The following is a 19,768-nucleotide window of genomic DNA, read 5'->3' on the forward strand; positions in this document are numbered from 1 at the left end:
AGGGAGAAAGAGAAGGAGAGAAACATCAGTCAGTTATCTCTTTTAAGTGCCCTGACTGGGGACCGAACCTGCAACTCAGGCATGTGCCCTGACCAGGAATCAAACTGGCAACCTTTCACTTTGCGGGCCCAGCCAACAGAGCCACACTAGTCAGGGCAAAAAAAAATTTTTCAATTATGGTTGACAGTCATTATATTGCTTTCAGGTGTACAGCATAGTAATTATACATTTTATATGGGCAGATTTGTTTATTTTTGAGAGTACTGTATTTTGCTGTGTATAATGCATGCCCATGTTTTTGTGTGCGTTATACATGGGATTATATCTATTTTAATACCCATGGTATGTAATCATCATATCCGTGTATAATGCACACCCTTACTCTTCCCTCAAGAATTTGAGCAAAAAAAGTACACATTATACACGGTAAAGGGCCTAAGGTAGAAGAAGCAACAGGAGAGAGCCTAAGTAGGGCTGCTTTGGCTCTAGAACCTTTAGGGAAAAGAAGTGAGCCCAGGCCAGGCTGCTGTCAGCTCACTGGAAAGTCAGAGAAAATGGGGCCCTAGAGACAGGCTTTGGGGGTTAGCCCAGCATGAGCTGCTGCTGCTCGTTAATGTCCTGCTTTCAAGTCTGTGGGGTCACTTAGAGTTTAGGATAAAATTCACCGGAAAAGGAGATTCAAGTGCCCCAAAGAGGGTGTGTGCCAGGAAATTTCTTTTCTTTCTATTCCTCGCCTGAGTATATGTTTCTTTATTGATTTTAGAATGAGGGAGAGGGAGGAGCATCATTGTGAGAGAGAAACACTGAATGGTTGCCTCAGTTCGCGCCCCAACGGGGGATAGCGCCCACAGCCTAGGTAATGCCCTGGCTGGAGATCGAGCCCAGAACCATTTTGGTACCAGAGAACACTCCAGCCAACTGAACCACCTGGTGAGGCCAGGGTTTGTTTTTCAAACTCTCATCACAGTCACCCCAACCACTCCAGAAAAGGACAGTAGAGTTTTTCCTTTCTGTGTGCATATAACTTATTATTATTTTTTTTTTAAATATGGAACGCTTCAGGAATTTACGTGTCATCCTTGCTCAGGGGCCATGCTAATCTTCTCTGTCATTCCAATTTTAGTATATGTGCTGGCGAAGTGAGCACTAAAACTCATTTTTATTCCTTTTGCAATACTTTAAGTAACTTTCAGATTAGAAATTTAGAGTAAAAGAAATTCTTATAAAGGGAGAACTAAAGCCTCCACTACTCAGACTTAATGCAATCAGCTTCACTTTTATCAGTTTTTGAAATACAGAGATTGTTTTAAAAATATAAATTTTGGGTAAGGTATGATAAAGTCACTGCAGCCACGGGAAGAGACAAGTGTAGGATTTCTGAAAGCAAGTGAAGGCAGGGCAGAATAAACAGTTTAGGATTAAGCTAGTTCCAGTAATTCCAGTGGATTTAGGCTATAGGAGTAGTCTCTGGTTGCCTGCTACCTGGCCACAGCGTGGGCGTGATTAAAGCAGAGGCCTCCTGGGGTCTGTGGCTCTGACTGGTTAGTTTGCATATCAAAGGAATGCTCTTAGGAAAGTTATCTTTAGGAATTAGTAGGCCTGAAAGGAGCAGTCTCTCCCTGGGTTTGTAAGGCTCCCAAATACCAGAACATCGAGAATTTAGAAAATAAGAAAATACAGTTAAAATAATTGGTCCTGTGATGATGAATGCAAATAGATGAACACAGAATCTTAAGAAAACATAGTTAGAACAGGGATTCTTTGTCAAATTTAATTCGATGAGTTATGCTGCAATTAAAAATTGTGTGTGTGGTAAACTATAGCAGAATTTACTATTTTAACCATTTTGCAGTGTACCATTAAGTAGCATTAATTAAATCTACAGTGTTGTGCCACCATCACCACTCTCTCCAAACTTTTCATTACCCCAAACAGAAACTCTTTCTATGTACTTTCTATCTAATCTACTTTTTGTCTTTATGACTTTGACTACACTAGGTACCTCATATAAGTGGAAATAATATATTCGTCTTTTTGTGTCTAGTTTATTTCATTATCTTCAAGGTTCATCCATATTGTAGCATGTGTCAGACCTTCATTGCTTTTTATGGCCGAATAATGTTCCATTGTATGTATATGCCATATTTTGTTTTTCCATTCATCTTTTGATGGGACACGTAGTTTTGGGGGGGGGGGTTGATAAATGTTTGTCAAGGGTTGTTCTTATCTTTTGGCTATTATGAATAGCACTGCATTGAACATTGGCATATAGTATCTTGACTGAGGTCCCTGTTTCCAATTCTTTTCGATATACCAAAGAATAGAATTGCTAAGTCACATGATAATTGTTTCATTTTTTTTGAGGAACTGCCATACTGTTTTCTTCAGAGGCTATACTATTTTACATTCCCGAGCAGTGCTCCAGGTTCTAGTTTCTCCGCATCCTTGTCACACTGTTACTTTGTTTTCGTTATAGCCATTCTGGTAGGTGTGAAGCAGTATCTCATTGTGGATTTGATCTGCATTTCCCTAAGACTAATTATGTTTAGCATCTTTTCATGTGCATATTGGCCAACTGTCTATTCAAATTCCTTGTACATTTTATAAGTGGGTGGTTGTTTGTCTTTTGTTTTTGAGTTGTAGAAATTCCTTATATATTTTGGATATTAAACCCTTATCAGATAAATGATTTGGAAATAATTTCTCCCATTCTCTAAGTGGTCTTTTCACTTGTTAATGTCTTTCGGTGCTTATGCTTTTGATGTCATAGCTAAGAATCCATCGCCAAATCCAAGATCACAGAAATTTACTTCTGTTTTTTATTCTCAGAGTTTTATGGTCTTAGCTTGTATATTTAGGTTTTTGATCCTTGAGTTAATTTTTTAAAAGATTTTATTTATTTATTTTTAGGGAGAAGGGAAGGAGAAAGAGAGGGAAAAAAATATCCATTTATGGTTGCCTCTTCCGCACCTGGTACTGGGGACCTGGCCAGCACTCAGTCCACTGAGCCACACCAGCCAAGGCTGAGTTAATTTTTTTATATTACAGGATCCAACTTTATTCTTTTGGATCTAGAAATCTAGTTGGCTCAGCACTATTTGTTGAAGAGACTATTCATACCCCATTTGAATGAACCTGAGACTCTTGTTAAAAACCAGTTGGTTGGCAGTAGATGTGTGAATTTATTTCTGGTCTCTTGATTCTATTCCATTGATCTATGTGCTTATCATTCCAGTACCACACTGTTTTGATTACTGTAGCTTTTAAGTTAAGTTATGGAATTAGAACATGTGAGTTCTCCAACTTTTTTAAGAATCTGTTGTTTAGCTCTGGCCAGTGTGGCTCAGTTGGATGGAGCATCATCTCATAGCCAAAAGGTTGCAGGTTTGATCCCCAGTCTGGGCACATACCAGAGGCAACCCATTGATGTATCTCTCTCACATTGGTGTTTTTCTCTCTCCCTTCCCCTCTCCTTTCCTCTCTCTCTGAAAGCAATGAAAAAATGTCCTCAGGTGAGAATAAAAATTTTAAAAATATTTAAAAAAGAATCTATTGTTGTCCTGACTGGTGTGGCTCAGTGGATTGGGCGTTTTCTTGCAGACCAAGAGGTCGCCAGTTCAATTCCTGGTGGGGGTACATGCCTGGGTTGTGGGCCAGGTCACTGGTGGGGGACATGCAAGAGGCAGCCAATCAATGTATCTCTCACACATTGATGTTTCTCTCCCTCTCTTTCTCTCTCCCTTCCCCTCTCTCTAAAACTAAATAGAGTCTTTAAGAAAAAAGAGTCTGTTGTTTAGGCCCTGGCCCTATAAGCTCAGTCAGTATCATCCTGATAACTCCAAGGTTGCGAGTTCTGTCTGTGGTCAGAGCATATACAAGAATCAACCAGTAAATGCATAAATAGGTGGAGCAACAAATATCTCTCTCTCTCTCAAATCAATAAAAACATATTCTTGGATGAGGATTTAAATAAATAAATAAATAAATAAATAAAAACTACCATAATATCCAGCAGTCCCACTTCTCTGGAGTGAAATCACTGAAATAAAATCACAACATGGATGAATTTTGAGGCCATGATGCTAAGTGAAATAAGTCAGACAGTGAAAGACAAATCAAATATAGTTGACCCTTGAACAACATGGGTTTGAACTATTTAGGTCCACTAACAGGAGTTTTAAAATATATGCAGATTCATTTTTTTAATCACTATTAATGGGCCTACACAGTTCAAACCCATGTTGTTGAAGGGTCAACTGCACATTTTTATGTGGAATCTAAAAAACAGAACTCCTAGAAGAAGAGAGCAGTAGACTGGTGGTTGCCAGGGGCGCAGTGGGAGAAATGGACAAAGGTGGTCAAAGGGTACAAACTGCCTGTTGTAAGTCCCGGGGATCTGACGTACGGCGCGGTAACTATAGTTATACTGTATTATGTGCTTTAAAGTTGCTGAGAGTAGATCTTAAAACATTTTACCACAAAATAACAAAAAGATAACCATGTGAGGTGATGGATATATTAACCAACCTTATTGTGGTAATCATCTTTCAATATAGAAGTATATCAGATCATCATTTTGTACTTTTTAAACTTACACGCTGTTATATGTGAATTATATCTCAATAAAGCCAGGAAAAAATTTTAAGATGTTGCTTGCCATTTTCACTGCGTTGACATTCGTACCGATGTTTTGAAAGCAATGGTGGGTAAAACTGTTGGTACCTTAGTACAAATCAAGACAGTGGCACCAAACCGTTCCGGTAGTCCATGTATTCTTCAGCACCACTCACTCACTGTTGGGGGGGGGGAAATATGCTAGTTTCACTTAAGAATGTCCTTGATGTAATAGTATAAATTCAACCCTTGAAAATGTGTCTGAAGGAAAATCACCTTGTGGGCTTAAGTAACTAGCTAAACGAGACATGTTTTTAAATTGACACAGTTTTTACTTGAAAGAATGACTGACAGAAAAACTCATTATTCAGTCTTAGGTATTGGCCAGACATGTTCTTAAAATGCATGAAGTCAGTCAGTATTTGTTGCCAATGATAAAGTTTTAGCTTTCAAATGAAAATAGAATTTCAGAAAACTTGTATATACCACTTAATGCTCAACAATTTTCCAGTAGGTTTGTAATAGAATAAAACGGGGGGAGACCAACATAAAAAAGGGTTAAATTATTATATATTTATACAGTAAAATAATATAATAGGAAAAATGAAATACAGCTCTGTGAAAAATATGGGTGAATCTTAGAAACCGAGTGGAGTTGGAGGCAATTCTCAAAAGACTAAATACAGTATTCAAAAAAAGACTAAATATTGTATCATAATACAATGTTTAGGGATATGCTTATGTGATTAAAAACAAATACAAAGATGACAATTCAGGACAGCAGTTTTCTTTTGGCTTGAGTTGGAGTGGAGATGAAGGCATAAAGGAAGAGCCCACAACTAAATTCAGGCATATTGATAATGTTCTTAGATTTGGTTGTGGGTTTACAGATTCTCATTGTATTATTTTGCTTGGTAACAAAATTGTTTCTTTTTGTATATATCAAATATTAAAGATTAATTTAAATTTTTTAATTAAAGAAATGGATGGTGGGCATATGGATCATTGTAAAAAGGTATATCACATTCTGCTGAATTGGATATACTATAATTATTTCACCTGGCTAGGTTAAATATATTTGGGTTTATTAGGAAAGTTATATAACTGTTTTCCCTCTTGTCATGGAGGTGATCGTAGCACTTGAGCATTTACCGTATGCCAAGCACTGTTCTAAGAAGTACTTCATGTGTATTAACATATTTAATTTTTCTAACAACTCTGTGAAGTAGCAACTATTATGTCCCTGTTTTAAAGATGAGATCCTGAGGCATAGGGATTAAAGCAACTTATTGAAGGTATGCACAATTAAGAAGTAGAAGAACCAGAACTTGAACCCACACAATCTGGCTCCAGGGCCTGTACCTCTAACTACTATGTTTAGTATCAATTGCTATAATTACACTTACAATAATTAACCAGCTTACTATGACTAAAGGTAACTGTGTGTTGGTAGTATTAGAGGTGTCGGGTGCTATTATTGAGATTATTAGGCCTCCTTGAGAATCTGTGGTCTCCCTGAGTAGAGGAGGAGGGTGGGTAGGGACAGAAGCCTGGTGTGGAGAAAAAATGCTGTCTTAATAAGAGCCTTTACAAATGTGTTTGTATCCTCTCTTTTTCTAGAAACCATGGCAAGCCCAGGGAAAGACAATTATCGAATGAAGAGCTATAAGAACAATGCCCTAAACCCTGAGGAAATGAGGCGAAGAAGAGAGGAAGAGGGTATTCAGCTTCGGAAGCAGAAGCGGGAGCAGCAAGTGGGTTAACCGAGTATTCTTAACTGTACCATTTAGGGAAAGGATCCAGCTGCCACAATTGGCCTCCACCTTGCACTCTCAACCTCCCTTTAAGAAAGTAGCTAAGCTGCCATGTTCGATAGTTTCCTTTGTTGTAAAGAAATGTTGGAAGCCTTGAGAAGGAGAACATCAATGCCTTATTTTTCCATAATTTAGAACAATTTAGACATCATTTGTATCTTCAATATAACATTCTAGTTCTAGCCCTTGTTGCGTTCTCTCTTCCTTACCCCGTAGTCAGTGTAAGCCTAGTCTTCGAATCTCAGCTCCAAGCCTGGCCTTTTAAGAGGTTCATCAGCCATTCTGGGCTGCCTTGCTTCTGTTTCTTGGGTCCATTCTTTGTAAGTTACCCTAGGCCTGAGAATATATTAATGGCTCATAATTTATGCTCTGCCACACACCCACCAAGTTGGTGCCTTGCCCAGACCTACATGCAGTCACTTAACCTGCTTTTGCCTACCCTCCTTTTTTACCATTATTCCTTTCCTTCAAAGCCTTTTATACTCCTCACTTTTTACACAAAGGGCATTAGGATCTTTAAAGATATTTTTGTTTATAAAAATGACCCCTTTGCATGACCAGGTAACAAGCTGGTTAGAGCATTGTCCTGATATACCAACGTTGCCGGTTCAATCCCCAGTTATACGAGACAACATACGAGAATCAACCAATAAATGCATAAATAAGTAGAACAACAAATTGATGTGTGTGTGTGTGTGTGTCTCTCTCTCTCTTTCTCTTTCCCTCCCCCTCCCTCTCTTACCCTCCCTAAAATCAATAAATAAAATTATTTTTTTCTTTAAAGTTAAAAAAATATTTAAAAAATGATCTGTTAGCCCTAGCAGGGTAGCTCAGCTGGTTAGAGCATTGTCCTGATACACCAAGGTTGGGGGATAAATCCCCAGTCAGGGCACACATGAGAATCAACCAGTGATTGCATAAATAAGTGGAACAACAAATTGATGTTTTTCTCTCTCTCTCCCTTCTTCTCTCTCTCTAAAATCAATAAATAAAAATGAAAATGATCCCTTAAAAAATACAATCAATTAGATATAATAGAAAGTAAGGCCCTTGAATATCTTTCCATGTCAATATCTTAAACTTGGCATTTTTTCAACTATACTAGCGTTTCCGTGACAGTTATGCCATAATTTAACATTGGGTCATTCTTTGTTTTTGTTTTTGTTTTCAGTGAGTAATCTTACTACCATCTCTTCTGTTTACTTGCAGCTTTTTAAACGGAGAAATGTGGAAATGATTAATGAAGAAGCTGCCATGTTCGATAGTCTCCTCATGGACTCCTATGTGAGCTCTACCAGTGGGGTAAGGCCCTTGCTTCAGGCAGGCCTGGGAAGTGCCTGTTTCTGCAGAACAAATTGAGCAGTTCACATCATCCAGTAGTTTTGCTGACAACCATACTAAGCCCTTTCTTCCATGGGCCCTTTTGTAGCTAGTCAGCTTTAAGAGTCAATAAGATTTCATCTCTGAGACACCTGGGGAAACATTTAAGGAAAGCCATCAGTTGCCTCAGAAGTTAGGAATCATTTTCAAATGTCCCAACTTGAAGCAGCCATGGACTCAACAAACGCCTCCTGAGCCTATCTATTACGCTGTCCTCTTGCCCTCAACTCTTTACAGAGCAGGATGCCACACAAGATTATGTGCTCATATCTGGCTCTAGTGTTGATTTGCAAAGCCTTGAACCTCTTTTATGTTCTAGGAGAGTGTGATCACAAGAGAGATGGTAGAGATGCTCTTTTCTGATGACTCTGACCTGCAGTTAGCAACCACACAGAAATTCCGGAAACTGCTCTCCAAAGGTACAAAGCCTGGTCCTCCCCAAAGAGACTCCTTACATGATTTAGTGTCTTGTTTCAGCCTACTCCCATTGACTCATTCTGCTCTAGTCCTACTGGCTTTGGTGTTTAGGTAAGCCAGGCACATTTTTACCTTTGCACTGGCTACTCCTTCTACCTGATAGCCTCTACTTGACATATCTGTGTGACAACTCCCTCAGTTCTGTCATCAGATCCTACCTTCTCAGTGAAGTCTGCCCTGACACCCTATTTATAATTACAGGCCATTCCACCACCCTCGGCATTTTTAAGCTTTTTACCCTGCTTTACCTGTTCTTTTTCTTCCTCCTTATATTTATTACCTGTTATCATAATAGAATGTCTGTCCTTACTAGGATGTAGGCACTTTGAGGACAGAGACTTTTGGTTTTGTTCAGTACTATATTCTTAGTACCTGGAATTGTGCCTGGCACATTGTACATGCTCAGTAAAAAATTGGTAGTAAAAGTACTTCTTGCCTCTGTATATTAAGCAGTCCTCCCAAGAAAAGAATGCTGGTCTTAGAAGGAAAATGTTTAGACTAGCATTGCTCATCCCTTAGGCTTTCTTCTCTCCCTTACTTCCTTACTTGCTGTGGTAAGTAAGGTTACTTACTTGCTTAGGTTCAGTAATCCAAAGGTGAGCATAATTAAATTAGGATGGGCTTTTTTCTTTAGCATGCCAGCTGTACCACACAGTTCAACAATGACCAACTGTTGTTAAAACCACCTCACCCGAAGGGAGTTTGAGAATGTTTATAAGGGTGGTCAGAAGTGTATTGGAAGGATGGTGGGTGGACTCCGGTGAACGCACCCGCTAAAGCCTATCCTGACTTTTCCTCTCCTTCCTTTCTCCCTCTTCCAGAGCCTAGCCCTCCAATAGATGAAGTTATCAACACTCCAGGAGTGGTGGATCGGTTTGTGGAGTTTCTGAAGAGGAATGAGAATTGTACATTACAAGTGAGACCTGGGGTAGAGGGGTACTAGATGAAAGCCCTCCTTCCAAGAAGTTGCAGTGGGATGCTTCTATAGACATATCTCTCAGGAAATAGACAAGTAATATGAGGAAACATTAAGAGACTCTATTGCTATCAGTTTGTTGCTTCAGGAGTCTTGGCCTCAAACAAGAGAGCCCAGATCTCTTCCCTGAAATAATCTCAAAGGAAAGATAAAAGAATATTACAGATTGACCGTTCAGTTGTAAATCAGAGGTTCTAGTCCGCTTCCACATTACCTGTGTGACCTGAGGCAAATCATTTACCCTCTCTGGGTTTCTCTTCTCAGAAATGGTTGATGAGTCAATCTTTTAGTAGTTACTAGAAACTCAGCTGAAAGACTTTGAGAGCTCCATCCCACTCTAATCCTGGTTTCAGAAATGAAAAGTGAAGCTTGGGAAATAAAAAAAGTGATTTGTTAAAGGACTCAGGGGTGCAACAGCAATGCAGGAATAGTCCTGGACCATTGAAACCCAATTCTAGTTTCCCATTTTGTTATATCACTATGGATACCTCTTCCTACCATTTAAAGGGGGAGAGGAAAAGACTTGTGTTTTGATTTTTGTAATCAAGAGCATGAGACTTACTGCTGTGAGCCAGCTGGTAGGCAGGGCTGCCCTGTTTGGAATGACTTCAATCATGGCTTAATCTCACTTTCAGTTTGAAGCTGCCTGGGCTCTGACGAACATTGCCTCTGGAACCTCTCAGCAGACCAAAATTGTCATTGAAGCAGGGGCTGTCCCCATTTTTATAGAACTGCTTAACTCGGACTTTGAGGATGTACAGGAACAGGTAATGCTCAAATTTGGCCTAATTCTTTTAAGATTTTATTTATTTGTTTATTTATTCACTTATTAATTTTAGAGAGAGGGCAGGGGAGGAAGAAAAAGAGGGAGAGAAACATCGATAGGTTGCCTCTTCCATGCCCCTAACTGGGAATAGGGCCCATAACCCAGGCCTGTGCCTTGACTGGGAACTGAACTGGTGACCTTTCGGTTAGCAGGCTGGTGCTCAGTCCACTGAGCCACACCAGCCAGAGCTCAAATTTGGCTAAATTCTCGATGGGACCTGTGGTATATAAAATACCTATTTGGTCTTTGCCTCCCGTCCTGGGAAAGAGCTTTTAAAAACCTTAGAATTTTCTGAGTGATAGTAGTGTCTTTTGTTACTTATAACAAGCCCCTTTGGAACACACCTGAGTCCATGTTGACTCGATGATTCAGGGCGGGGCTCCCAGATAATCTCAGAATTGGGGGTGGGGTGACCGGTCGGTCATCAGGAAGACCAAACATAGGATTAAGTGGTTGAAATTCTTCAGCCCCAACCCTTCCATGCTTCCCTGCCCCTCCACCCCAACCTCCCACTTTCATTTAGCTCTTTGTGAGCTGTAGCCATTATAAATAACTGGTACCTGTTGTTTTCCTGAGTTCTGTGAACCTCTAGTGAATTACTGAACCTGAGGAGGGCTTTGTGGGAACTCCTGAATTTGTAGCCAGTGGGTTAGAAGTACAAATGGCACCTGGGAATTGCAGCTAGTGTCTAAAGTGGGGGCAGTCTTATGGAACTGAACTCTGTGGGATCTGTTCTAACTCAAAAAGTTAGAATTTAATTGAATTATTTGGCAGTTGGTGTCAGATAATTAGTTGTTGGTGGAAAAAACGCCGCACGTTTGGCATCAGAAGTGGTAGTGGAAAACAGACACCACAGTACCCATTTCTCAGTACCTACAGATCGTAGAGATAAAGACACAACCTCCATTTCTTCCACTGGACTTTTGCTGTTTGGATAGAAGTGGAGAGTGGTCCTGGAATGTTTTTTTTTTCTCCATTACAGTAAGGTCGGTCCCTTGAGGCTACAAGAATGAAACCTTTTAATCACTTTCTCCTTTTCTGGGGAGTGGGGATAGAGAGGTCTTGGTTTGATTTCTCTGGCTGCAATCCAAAGATCAGTCTTTCTTTGCCACTGATCCAGGAGTTCCCAGAAGAAAGGCCCTCATAGAGCAATTGCTCAAAAAAGATGTCAGCAGGGATGGTATCTTAGCTAATTAGTGTGTCTCAGACCTTGATATTGTTTTCATCTTGATTACTGGGGTGTTCTCACTCTGTAGTTGTACGTATAAAGTACCCGAAGAAGTCACTAGGCTCCATGAGTGACAGTTTCATCATCCCGTTTTCAGGCAGTCTGGGCACTGGGAAACATAGCTGGAGACAGCTCCGTTTGCCGGGATTACGTCTTGAACTGTTCCATCCTTAATCCGTTGTTAACGTGAGTAGTTAATGGTCATCTGTACCTGGGACATCTGTAGGGCAGCCGTGTGGCAGGTATTTTGGGGGAAGCTTACCTTATGATGATACAAAAATGCTAAAAGTACACTTTGATTGCCAAAGTAAAAGACAGCTATCTTTTAAAAGCAGGAATATTATGCTGCTGGTCTGTGCCAAGGCAGACTTTGTGCTTCCTTACTTCATGGCACTGTGGAATTTCATGTTGGTCATACCTGCCTTGTTTTTGAGCCAGGGAGAAAGGCAGGATTAGCCCATCTTGAAAAATCCAACCTTCTCTACAGTATACATTGATTTGCTTATGAGTTTATGCATAGGAACATTGGAGAGCCTGTTTCAAACCTCAGGTCAAAGACCCCTTGAAAGGTCATCTAGATCCTTCTCCCATCCCTCCCTCCCATACCCTTAAAGTAGAACTACATTACATCTAAACAAAATAGAGGGACAAATTGTTCTTCAAAGATCACAATCTCATAGGCTGCTGCTATAACTTTCTTGGGCCCTTCACAGAAAGTGCACATTCAGCTTTTATTTCCAAAGAGAACAAGTACTTCGTGTTTAGAACTTGTGGCTGTAGGTAGCACAGTATATCCTATCTTTAAAACTTTGTAGGTTTACTTAAGATCCAGCCCTCTGTTTGCCTTATTAACTATGGTCTTAACTAACCATAGCTGGTCCTAATGCTCTGGGCCAAACAGGCTTACTTAACTTGGTTCAATAGGTAGAAGAAACTAAGGCTGCTAGAGTCTTAGGGGTCTGGTTAAATTTGCTCCTGGGATTCATTGCCAACAACTCTATGCCAAGGACATGATTGCTCAGGATCTGGTTTTGCTTTTTCTTCCAGACTCCTTACAAAGTCCACACGACTGACAATGACACGGAATGCAGTCTGGGCCCTGTCAAACCTCTGCCGAGGGAAGAACCCACCTCCAGAGTTTGCAAAGGTGAGAGAGCTTCTTACCAGTTCCTGAGGTGGGGGTAGCAGGTTTCTTCATATGAACGAATTTTTGTATAGGAGTCTTCAAGTCTTTGGAGAACCCCTTAGAGTTTCTTAATCCATGGGAAACAGAAAGAGGCGATTGTCAGTGAAGTAGGTGATCTCGTGCATGGATGACAAAGTGAAAAGTTAGGCCTGCTGGTTTAATGTAGTAGGGATCTCCAGGGCTTAGAATTACTTGTAAAGGAGGGGACAGCAGTGTTAGTAGTAATAGTAGAGATGATGTAACTATGAGTCCCTCTCACTCTGTTTCCCACAGGTGTCCCCTTGTTTGCCTGTGCTGTCTCGCCTTCTCTTCAGCAGCGACTCAGACTTGCTGGCAGATGCTTGCTGGGCCCTTTCTTATTTGTCCGATGGCCCCAATGAGAAGATCCAGGCAGTCATAGACTCTGGAGTCTGCAGGAGATTGGTAGAGCTTCTAATGTGAGTAGTCTCAGAAAGGTCACAGATTCCCTAATCTCCAAGCTCAAACTAAAGAACTGCTGCCCTATGCAAAGGTTTGGAGCAATGAGAGTGCTGTTAGCTTGGTGGTCAGCAGGGCTGAGTACTGTGTGCTGACCCTCTACTCACCAGATCTCCCTCCTCTGCAGGCATAATGATTACAAAGTGGCGTCTCCTGCCCTGAGAGCTGTGGGTAACATCGTCACTGGGGATGACATCCAAACCCAGGTAAGGAAGAGGAGAGCTACTGCAGACAATGCCCTTCCCTACCAAGGACGATGAGAGGCAGTGTGGTCTAGGAAAGAAAACATGGGCTTGAGTGAAAAATTCCAGTTCTGCCACTTAACTATAAAATCATCAGCAACTTAGTTGCTTTCATTTTTTCTTTAAATTGGAAGCAGATCATCATCCATTCTGTGCCTTTGAAGAACACTAAATTAACCTGACTTAGTACCTGGAACATCGTAAGGTAATTGTTAACAGTCCTTGAGTCCTGGTTCCTTCAAGATACTAAAAGTTGTGGAACCTTACTCTTACTTCTAGACCTTTAGGATCCCATGGACCTTACCTCATGTTAATCTTGTATTAATAATGCCTCCAGGGAGGGCACAGTAAACAGCTCTTCTATTCAGAGGCTGGAGATCTGGATATTCTTTGGGTCTTGAGTAGTTGGCATAATTTGGGGGGATTCTTGACATTTTCTTACAGGTGAGAAATCTAACTCAAACCCACACTCTCATTTTCCAGGTCATTCTTACATGTGCATGCATGAATAAATATTCATAACATAAAATTTACTTTTTTAATGATTTTCAAGTATGCAGTTCAGTGGCATTAAGTGCATTTACATTGTTATTCAACCGTCACCTCCATCCGTTTCCACAATTTCTTCATTTCATACTGAAAATCTGTATCCATTAAATAATAATTCCTTATTTCCCCCTCTCCCCTAGCCCCTGGGGAGAGAGGGGGAAATACTTCTTCTAAGTAGAACCATATATATTTGTCCTTTTGTGTCAGTTTATTTCATTTACCATGTCTTTGAGTTTCATTCATATTGTAGCATGTGTTGGACCTTCATTCTTTTTTATGTCTAAATATTCCATTGTGTGCATATGCTCCGTTTTGTTGATCCATTCATCTGTTGATAGACACTTAGGTCGTTTTCACCTTTGACTACTGTGACTACTACTGCATTGAACATTGGCGTTCAAGTTATTTGTTTGAATATCTGCCTTCAGTTCTTTTGGATATGTACCAGAAGTGAAATTACTGGATAATATGATCATTTTGTGTTTAATATTTTAAGAAACACGCATAGGGTTTTGCATAATGTCTGTACCAATTTACATTCCCACCCTCAAAGTACCAGGTTCCAGTTTTTTCCACATCCTTATCAACACTTGTATTTTCTGGGTTTTTTGATAGTAGTCATCTTAGTAAGTGTAAAGTGGTATCTCGTTGTGGTTTTGTTTGTAATTCCCTAATGATTAGTGATGTTTGGCATCTTTTCATTTGTTTTTTTAGCCATCTGTAGATCTTCTTTGGAGAAATGTCCATTCAAATCCTTTGCCCATTTTTTAAGTTGGGTTTTTGGTTTTTTACTGTTGAGGTGTAGAAATTCTTCGTATATTCTGGATATTAATCCTTATCAGGTATATGATTTGCCTATGGTATCTCTCATTCTGTGGTTTGCCTGTGCACTCTGTTAATGGGTCTTCTGATGCACAAAAGTTTTCAATTTTGATTAAGTTCATTTATCTAGTTTTTGTTTTGTTACCTGTGCTTTTGGTGTTCTAGGTCATTCTCAACTGTTCAGCGCTCCCTTGCCTCCTCCACTTGCTGAGCAGCCCCAAGGAGTCAATCCGGAAAGAGGCCTGCTGGACCATTTCAAATATTACTGCTGGCAACAGGGCTCAAATACAGGTAGAACAAACAGGAGGGAAGTCAGGGAACAGGGATGTCAGGTGAGAAGGCATGGGGACATGAGAATATTTGTTTCCCTTTAGAAATTGGGGTCTGTGTGTGTATTGGTCAAAGATTTTGTGTAGCAGAAGCCACGTTCCCCTGTAGCCTCTCAGCTATATAACAAGAACAAAGGAAGGCTTCCAGGAAAGGATGATGTCTAAATCTTAGCTAATTTTTGGGCTAGATTTGATTTCTGTTCTTGAAATGAACTTACTTATTCCTTCTCACCCCACCCCAATCTCTCTCAGGCTGTCATAGATACAAATATCTTCCCTGTGTTGATTGAAATCCTTCAGAAAGCAGAGTTCCGTACAAGGAAAGAGGCAGCCTGGGCCATCACCAATGCCACATCTGGAGGAACTCCTGAGCAGATCAGGTATCACCTTTTTTATCCATTGTCTTGAGTGATATATGTACTCTCCCTCTTGGCTCATGGATTACATGTGACCTCCAAACTGCTTTTTTCTGGGATAGTCTGTCCTGTCCAGCTACAATAGGTTTTAACTGATAAACTGCTAGAGTAGCACTGGGGTCTGGAACAGATACCTGTAGACCATGTACCTCTTTTCCTTCTGGAGAATAGAAACGTATGACATGTACACCTCTCTCTCCTGTACCTCTTCCTACCTGCCAGAGAATATATGTAATTGTCAATTGTTCATACAAATGAAGGAGAACCATGCTGTGGTTCATTCAGCACAGGTTCTTTGGGAGTGATACATGGGATACATGGGAGAAGCAAATAGAAAGCTGTGTGTGTTTGTTCGTTCTTTGGGAATGATACATGGGAGAAGCAAATAGAAAGGGGGGGCGCGGTGTGGGGGGGGGTGTGTGTTGGAAACTGGGCAAGTGTCTTGCCCTCAGCAAGGGAAGTATATTCAGTACAATCATATACCACTTAATGACAGAAATACATTCTGAGAGTTGGCGATTTTGTCATTGTGCAAACGTCACAGAGTGCACCTACACAAACCAAGATGGTCTCGCCTAGGACACACCTAGGCTGTATGGTGTAGCCTCCTTTTCTAGACTGCAGGCCTATACAACATGTTACTGCACAAAACAACATGAGATGAAATCAAGCACAAGAGAAAATGGTGTGATCAAGAGGCGCAGTAAGCACGAGATGTATGACACTGCTGTCAGCATAACACAGCATACCAACAGCAAACATTTTTATAAGTAGAAAGAATACACTTTAAAATGATGATAAAAAGTACAATATAGTAAATACATAAAGCAGCAACATGGTTGTTTATTGTCTTCATCAAGTATTATGTCTGCTTTAATTTTATATAACTGGCAGTGCAGATTTGTGTACACCAGCATCACCACAAACAAATGAGTAATGCATTGCACTGTGACATTATGATGGCGAGGATGTCACTAGATGTTAGGAATTGTTCAGTTCCATTATAATGTTATAGGACCATTGTCATATACGAAGCCCCTTGTTGACTAAAATTTTGTTATGTGACACATGACTGTATGTTTACAGCTTTAGGTGAAAAGGTATCGTCATTAAGTTAATCTTTGAAGGATAAATACAGGGTTGTAAAAGGCCTTTAGCCACTGAGGCACACCAGACAGGGTGGCCTTTTGGATTGGAAAAGGCATAAGTAAAGGTACAAGAGCCAGACACCAGGAGACCTTTACTTGTTTGACTGGAATATAGTGTCCTCAGAAGGAAATGATGAGAAGTGAAGCTGGAAGAGGAGGGTAGGAGCCAGATTGTAAAGGATCTGTATTGTCATTCCTATAGAGCCTGGACTGTGAAAACTTTTAAGCAGGGAAATGATGTGTTCAGAATGGTAATATTGCAGCAAAGAGACATTAGAGATGAGGAGGAGGAATCTCTGGCAGACTTCTCACATGGACATGAACAAAACCAGCAATTTTCAACCAGTGTGCTGCAAGAATTTTTAAACATGCAATACCTGCCTATTTAGTCAGGGGCACTGACCTCTTTTCCCTTAGATTGCCAAATTAAAAAAATGACAACAGCCAATACAACAATAGCCAGCTGGTGTGCATGAATCAAAAAAAAAATTTTTATTTTATCAGATCAGCAAACATATATATATTTTTGGTGTGCCACAGAATTTTAGTAATTTTTTTAAAGATTGTATGTATTTAGCCCTGGCTGGTGTGGCTCAGTGGATTGAGTGCCAGACTGTGAAGCAAGGGTTACTGGTTCAATTCCTAGTCAGGGCACATGCCTGGGTTGCAGGCCAGGTCCCTTGTAGGGGATGCATGAGAGGCAACCATACATTGATCTCCACCCCCCCCCCCCCCCCGCCTCCCACTCTTTCTCCCTACCTTCCCCTCTCTCTAAAAATAAAGGCAATCTTTTTTTTTTTTTAAAACAGAAATCAAACCAGCAGCCCTTTGCTTTGCAGTCTGGCGCTCAGTCCACTGAGTCACATCACCCACAGTGGAATTTTAGTAATTAGTTTATGTGTTCCATGAGATGAAAAAAGTTGAAAATTGCTGAACAAGACCATTAGCACTGGGAAGGTGGAGAGATTCACATACAGGATGGGTGGTTAGGAAGGCTCAGTAAGGTTGGATTGCTCAGTGTGTTGACATGTATGAGGGAGACCCACATGCATCACATTACCTCCCTTGCCCAGCATTAATTTAGAACTTTCCTGGTGTCTGGTCCCTAGGTACCTCGTCTCACTGGGCTGCATCAAACCCCTGTGTGACTTGCTGACTGTGATGGATTCAAAGATTGTGCAGGTGGCTCTCAATGGACTAGAGAACATCCTTCGGCTCGGAGAGCAAGAGGGCAAGCGCAGCGGTTCAGGGGTTAATCCCTACTGTGGCCTCATCGAAGAAGCCTACGGTATGTGCCTTCTCCCCATCGTCATCTCTGCCTTAAGTAGAGAGGTTCTAGGGTCAGGGCCTTGGGACTGTAAGCCTCCAAAATTACATACATATGTGGGGGTGTATGTTCATTAGAGTCATCATTGAATGCAAGGTTCTTTTTTTTTTCTTAATTGATTTGAGAGATTTGTTGTTCCATTTATTTACACATTCGTTGGTTGCTTCTTGTATGTGCCCTGACCAGAGATCAAACCCACAACCTTGGCATATCAGGACAGCGCTCTAACCACCTAGGCTACCTGGCCAGGGCCTGAAAGCAAGGTTCTATCCCACCAGTTCCTTTTCCCTCTGAGGAGCAATAGATCTGTTCTCTTTCTGATGGACTCTACCCAGTAAGTAGGTATGATAGAGATACAAAAAGAAAGCTCCAGAACTGATAACAGAGTCAAGCACTGGAGCCATGTTTTTAGCTGAGTTTCTAGCAAGTTCCAATTAAGTGCAGAATAGACTCATAACTCATCTCTTGAGAGATTCAGAGAGGCTAATGATTTGCTGAGGTCACACAGGTAGTTAAACACAGAATCAGGACTAGAACCTCTTATTATAACTGACATTTTGGTCTTTTTCCTTTGAGGTTATGTAGTTAGGAGGGAAAATGTTGACTTTCCTCTTCCACAGCAAAAAGAGAACCAATCATATTTGTGTTTATAAACAGCAACATATCTCAGGGAAAGAAAAATAGATAAATGTTTCACAGAGCCATAGAAAAGCACTTGTGAAAGTTTACTCTGCCTCCTTCCTTCTTACCACCATAGGCTTGGATAAAATTGAGTTTCTCCAGAGCCATGAGAACCAGGAGATCTACCAGAAGGCCTTCGACCTCATTGAGCACTACTTTGGTGTAGAAGATGATGATAGCAGCCTGGCTCCCCAAGTGGATGAAACGCAACAGCAGTTCATCTTCCAGCAGCCTGAGGCCCCCATGGAGGGCTTCCAGCTATAATGTCTGCCTCCGGGAAGGGGATGGGATGGGAAGCACCACCAACCAGCGGAAGAGCAGCCCTCTGGTCGGGGGGAAACCAGCCCCCCACCATCAGCCACCACACACCTCTGCTGCCCTGGAAACTGTGCTCTTGACCTGCTCCACCCCCTTCCCTGGAGGGAGCACCCTCTGGACAGACAGAACCATCTGAGGCTCACATTTGGGTTTTGTGACAAGAAGGGGATGTGTTGGGTTTTTCTTCCTCACACTATATTTTGGCTGCACATATGTCTTTAACCCAGGAGCCCAGGGGTAGACAAAGGAGGACTGAGGTAATCAATTTTGCACCTTTTTTATTTTTATTTTTTCTTTAGTGGTGACTCTGTTCCCTTTTATCTTCCTTCATCCTTCCCAGTTCTCTGCCCTGATCTGTGTAACTCTTATCTTGGGTACTTGAGCAGGTGGAATATTCCAGAAGTGGGGGTGGGAGGGGAGGGGAGAAATCCAAAACAAAGTGTTCTTGCTCTGACAGAATATTAATCTTGTATGCTTTGATTGAGTTATTTAATTTTTTTTTCTTTTGCACATTTTTCTTGTATTAAGATTGCTCTTTCCAAGAACCATGAGTTCCTGGTTTTAGGAATCCCAGCTGCCAGCATTGTCTGGGACTAGAGGCTGGGGTGGGGGGGTGCCGTCATGACACAGAGGCCCTTCTCTCCCTCCCCTCTAACCCTTTTCCAGACCTCTTTAGTTTGGGAGATCCCCCTCGCTCTCCTGGGGCAAGTACACCAGTGGGAGTGGAGGAGTGGAGCACAGGCCTTTCAGACGGGGCTTCCCATGTGTCGCTACTGATCCCATGTTTCCTACCCACCTTCCAATGGTGCGACCCAACTTCATTTGTTTACTTGAAAATTCCCCTCAGAGTTGAATGAATCTCTGAGGTAGCTGTATTTTCTCCTAAGCATGAGACAGGGGGCTGTAGTCCTTCCTTTCTCCTGAGGAGAAAGTCCTTGCTCTGGTGACCCATAAGTTG

The 19,768-nt window shown here is 41.2% G+C and overlaps 1 protein-coding gene and 1 non-coding gene across 3 annotated transcripts in view; one reads left to right on the forward strand and one right to left on the reverse strand.

Moving 5' to 3' along the window:
- Positions 1-19,207, forward strand: part of KPNA6 (karyopherin subunit alpha 6) — a 36,593-nt gene extending 17,386 nt beyond the window's left edge. For both annotated transcript variants that reach the window (XM_054571891.1, XM_054571892.1), the window contains exons 2-14: positions 6,235-6,368; positions 7,638-7,730; positions 8,128-8,227; positions 9,107-9,201; positions 9,897-10,028; positions 11,413-11,501; positions 12,363-12,462; positions 12,775-12,938; positions 13,106-13,184; positions 14,757-14,882; positions 15,173-15,300; positions 17,594-17,772; positions 18,569-19,207. In XM_054571891.1, the coding sequence (XP_054427866.1) occupies positions 6,235-6,368; positions 7,638-7,730; positions 8,128-8,227; positions 9,107-9,201; positions 9,897-10,028; positions 11,413-11,501; positions 12,363-12,462; positions 12,775-12,938; positions 13,106-13,184; positions 14,757-14,882; positions 15,173-15,300; positions 17,594-17,772; positions 18,569-18,756 (1,607 nt within the window). In that variant the 3' untranslated portion in view covers positions 18,757-19,207. The remainder of the gene's footprint in view (positions 1-6,234; positions 6,369-7,637; positions 7,731-8,127; positions 8,228-9,106; positions 9,202-9,896; positions 10,029-11,412; positions 11,502-12,362; positions 12,463-12,774; positions 12,939-13,105; positions 13,185-14,756; positions 14,883-15,172; positions 15,301-17,593; positions 17,773-18,568) is intronic.
- On the reverse strand, positions 1,043-1,147 carry LOC129069518 (U6 spliceosomal RNA). Its single transcript, XR_008529014.1, has one exon. It is a non-coding gene; the product is annotated as a U6 spliceosomal RNA (small nuclear RNA).
- Positions 19,208-19,768: the final 561 nt, after the last annotated feature.

Source organism: Pteronotus mesoamericanus, unplaced genomic scaffold (genome assembly GCF_021234165.1).
Source record: "Pteronotus mesoamericanus isolate MK-2021 breed Mesoamerican mustached bat unplaced genomic scaffold, CSHL_Meso_final contig_221, whole genome shotgun sequence".
Taxonomy (NCBI): Eukaryota; Metazoa; Chordata; class Mammalia; order Chiroptera; family Mormoopidae; genus Pteronotus; species Pteronotus mesoamericanus.